A 4,478-nucleotide genomic window follows, 5' to 3' on the forward strand; every position below is an offset into this window, starting at 1 on the left:
GGGCAGGAAGTCCTAGTAGGTCGGGTAGACCGAGGGGCAGGAAGACCTGGTGGGTCAAGGATCGGACGTGGAAAGCCCATGGTCCTTTGTTTGAGGGGGGGATTGTTGGGGTTACAAGGTTGCAAATATAGTCCCATATTGAAAACACATGGAAAAGATCATGGGTTTATAAGAGAAAGATATCTCCATTGGTATGAGGCCTCTTGGGGAGAGCCCAAGAGCAAAGCCATGAGGGCTCAGGCCCAAAGTGGACAATATCATACCATTGTGGAGATATCTAAATTCTTTTCGATCCTACATAGTCGTCGTCCAAATAATAATGAGTTGGATGATATGGTTAGAATGCAATTTGTAGAATGGTTTGCCAAACGGGTATGTTTCACATTGTAAATAATTATTAAATGGTATGATGATAGATGTTAGATATGTTATCCTTTAAAATGTTTATATCTTAACCAAGTTGCAACTTTAATACATTACAGGTTGATCGAACAAATGATCGAATTGATGACCTAGATCTAAGGGTGCTTTCTCGCGGCCCAAATCCTGTAGCATTTAGTTACCATGGGTTCAATATAAATGGTTTTGCATTTCGTACAGTGGAATCTGAAAGCAATAAAAAAGTGCAAAACAGTGGTGTCAGGGTGCAGTCAATATATGATAATGATGATCATGAATCAAATTATTATGGACGATTAACTGATGTTATCTCACTTGAATATGGAGGTCTTGGAAGAATTTTTCTTTTCCGCTGTGATTGGGTTAATATCACTACTGGAATGAAAGTTGATCCATTAGGATTTACAATGGTGAACTTTTCATGTTTGATACATACAGGAGAACGTGAAGAACATGAACCTTTTATTTTGGCTTCACAAGCTCAAATGGTTTATTATGTTCGTGATCCCAAAGAAGATGAGTGGTATTGTGTCATTCGTCACACACCAAGAGACACATACAACATGGGTGAAGAAGATGATATTGATACAATGCAGTTTACTCCTAACAACTTTTCTAATATGCAATCACTATTAGGTGATGTAAATGGAGTTGATGTTGATTTAATTAGAACTGATGTGAGAGGTTCGATAGTAGATGATATACCTAATGTGAACAATGAAAATGTTGATGAACATTTTGATTGACTTTTGATATTTACTCTAATTTTATTGTTGAATCTAGTTGATATTGTATTAGATATTTTTGTTTCATTAAAATATACTTGTCTAAAGTATTGCAATGTTTATTGCCGCTGCTGATTATCAAACATGGAAAAAGTAATGTGGGCTTTGATGTTTTAGGATTTAAGATATCATTTCTGAAAAATTTTTATTCATATTATGTTGTTTCAAGTGTCTATTTGGGATGTAATCTAGTTAATATCAATCAATGCAAACTAAACACTATATTCTATTTCAATTTTTTTATTTTAAAATTGGGTGTAAGATACGTTTTTGGTACTATGTGAAGGAAGATGATAAATTTTCTTCTATTTTTTTGTGCATTATGTTATGGTGTAGGAATTTTTTTATGTTTTATTTTTTGGGCAATTTTATACACTTTGATTGTTTATGGTGTAGGAAATTTGATTGTCATTTTTATTGTATGATAATGAAGTAAGAAATCACTGAAATATGTTTTTTGTTTAACTAATTTTTCTATATTTAAGACATAGCTAGAAATTTGTTGTATACATGACTTTTAATTGTTTACTCGTGAGTTACTCCTGCATTTCAAACTATACATTATCAATCACCATTGAATGACATTGAGATATGGAATATTAATGTAAATTGATGATTTATCTATTGTTTAATGTTTGTATCTGCCAACATTGTTGTCTTAATTATACTTTTAATTGTCCTTTTACTTATTTATTGACTATTTTTATTGGCTTTTGTTCTATATCTATAACAATACCTTCATGCAATTTTTTAGCATTATTTTCAGGTTATTACTGACAATGGTGAATAAAAGAAAGCAAAAGTTGATTCAAAATATCAGAGGACAAGAATTGAGAGACAATGATCTTCAAGATGAACATGAATCACATGATATAACATCAAATTCACAATTGGATACACAAAATGGTGCACTGGAACTAGATCAAAATGAGGAGTTTACTGAGGAGATGCTTACATCTCAAAGGCAACAAAATAGACGTGGGAGGACAGTGATGAGGGATGTGCATGCATTAGATCCTGATGATGTACTTGTAGTGCAATTTAATGAAAGAGGCCAGCCTTATGGGGATATACAACCAGTTCTTGCGAATTTTGTGGGTACGATCGCTAGAAATGGGAACTTGTTGCCCCTTAGTTTTCTTGATTGGAGAAAGATGCCCAAAAAACGCTTGAATGATGCATGGAGAAAAGTGACTGTAAGTTGTTAAGTGTTTAATTCCAAATTTGAATTTAATGCCTTCATATTATTTATTAATATTTATAGGCACGTTTTGATATTCCCGATCGCCATCGAGATGTTATTATGCAAATGATGGGGGCAGCATGGAGGCGATGGAGGACTGAAATCAAAGCTAAGTCTTATGATTCGAATATTCCATTGGATGAGCTTGTTTCCATTCGTCCAGTTCCTCAAAAGTTGACTCCTGAAGTTTGGGAAGCATTGTGCCATTATTGGAACACTAATGAGGTAGTAAATATATTGATTGTTTTTTTATATATGACTAGTGTCAAATTAAATGCAATTTTTTTTAGAAAATTTCAAAAATTAATCAAGAAAATGCGAAGAAAAAAAGAGGGAGTCATGCGCTGGGTCGTACAAATATTCCATCCTTGGAGCATAAATTTGTAAGTATCAAATTGTGTTTTGTTATTACAACTAAATTCACATAATCCATTTATTGTGTAGATCATGATAATCCTAAACTACTGAAGTTCTATGATTTTACTTAATATGTCATGATAGTGATCGATTATGATTGTTTTGCTACCTAATACTATAATTTCCTTTTTTGTGATTAGTTACTTATTTAATTGATAAAGAATATGATTTGATATATGTTTTGTGTTTTTCTGTACAATATTATTAATGTGATGTAATTAGTTAGAGTCGAAATTTATTTCAATTATAGAGATGTGAAGTGCCTTAAAGAAACATAAATAAAGTAATATTTCTTTGTGTGGTCTTTATGCATATTTAGTTAGAAGGTTTTCTCATTAAAATCCTTCCAATTCCTTTCATAATTCATCTCTTTGAATATTCATTCACTGATAAAAATCCACAATATTTGTTAATGTTACTTGACACTTGATCTAAAAATGATTTTTTCATAAGTAGTTTCAGGAAAAGGGGAGAAAACCTACTCGCATTGAGATAATAAAAATAAGTCGTCGAAGTAAAAAGAAAGGAGATGCTCCTGTTGATGATGAAGTGATCCGAGTTGAGGTAGTAATTTCTTTTAATTTTTCATGTTTATTTCTCAGTATTCTTCGCATTTCATCAAATATTTTTTTGATAGGCTTTACTAGATGAAGCTGTGCGGCGTCGACTTCAAGACAAGCCTGAGGGAACTCAACCTACAGAAGTGCATGAGGACGCATTTCGGTTATAATTTCTTAACATTTTTTTATTTATTTATGGTAGTTAAAGTTATTACAATTATACGATATTAAGTATTTTTTTTTTGTGTAGTGATGTTTTTGGACCCGAACATTCTGGCCGAGTTCGATGTTTAGGTGCTGGTGCACTTCCTAGCCAAGTTTTCCCTGAGCTATGTAAGCGCACAATCTATACACCAAGTTATCACTCTAATTCAAATATGACAGCTGAATTCAAGGAAATGCAAGAAAAAATAAAAGAAATGGAGGCACGGGAAGTACAGAGGCGAATAGAAACAGAGCAAATGATAAGACAAATGCATGACCAACAACTTCAAAATTTTGCACATATTATGCAGAGTATGATATCCGGAGCTGTTGGGGGATCTCGTGGCCCAGAATTGTTACCGGCACAGGTAATAAAAATATTTAATATTTATTAGTAACAATTGAACAATTAAAAAATATATAAATACATGCATCATTTTAACTAATATCTTTTTTTTTTTAATAGATGGCGGCTATAATGGCAGAGATTATGCAACGAAATATAGATGCTCCACCAAATGCAAAAGGAAATGATCCTACACCTCCACCACCAACAGATCCATCTAATAATTAGATAAACATTTTAGAGAAAACTTTCTTTAAATTATGTTGCCACTTGTTAGTGCTATTGTGTTATGTTATTTTGGGGTTGCACATTTTTGTAATTGAATTTTGTACTTGTTACTGATATGGTGGTGTTTTGGGGTATGCAGATTTTTGTAAAAGAAGTTCGTACTTGTTGCTGATATGGTGGTGTTTTGGGTATGCAAATTTTTATAAATGAATTTCTTATTGGTTTTGTGAATTGAAAGATTTAATATGAATGTTTTGTTGGTTAAGCTATTGGTATTTTAATTTTTTTTGTTGAAT

The 4,478-nt window shown here is 32.3% G+C and overlaps 1 protein-coding gene across 1 annotated transcript; it reads left to right on the forward strand.

The window, feature by feature from the left end:
• Positions 1 to 1,963: 1,963 nt before the first annotated feature.
• LOC122050841 lies at positions 1,964 to 4,182 on the forward strand. Its single transcript, XM_042611714.1, has 7 exons — positions 1,964 to 2,380; positions 2,449 to 2,652; positions 2,718 to 2,810; positions 3,301 to 3,408; positions 3,482 to 3,567; positions 3,655 to 3,976; positions 4,075 to 4,182. The coding sequence occupies exons 1-7, from the start codon at positions 1,964 to 1,966 to the stop codon at positions 4,180 to 4,182; spliced, it is 1,338 nt and encodes a 445-aa protein (XP_042467648.1).
• Positions 4,183 to 4,478: the final 296 nt, after the last annotated feature.

Source organism: Zingiber officinale, chromosome 3A (assembly GCF_018446385.1).
Source record: "Zingiber officinale cultivar Zhangliang chromosome 3A, Zo_v1.1, whole genome shotgun sequence".
In the NCBI taxonomy this organism is placed as follows: domain Eukaryota; kingdom Viridiplantae; phylum Streptophyta; class Magnoliopsida; order Zingiberales; family Zingiberaceae; genus Zingiber; species Zingiber officinale.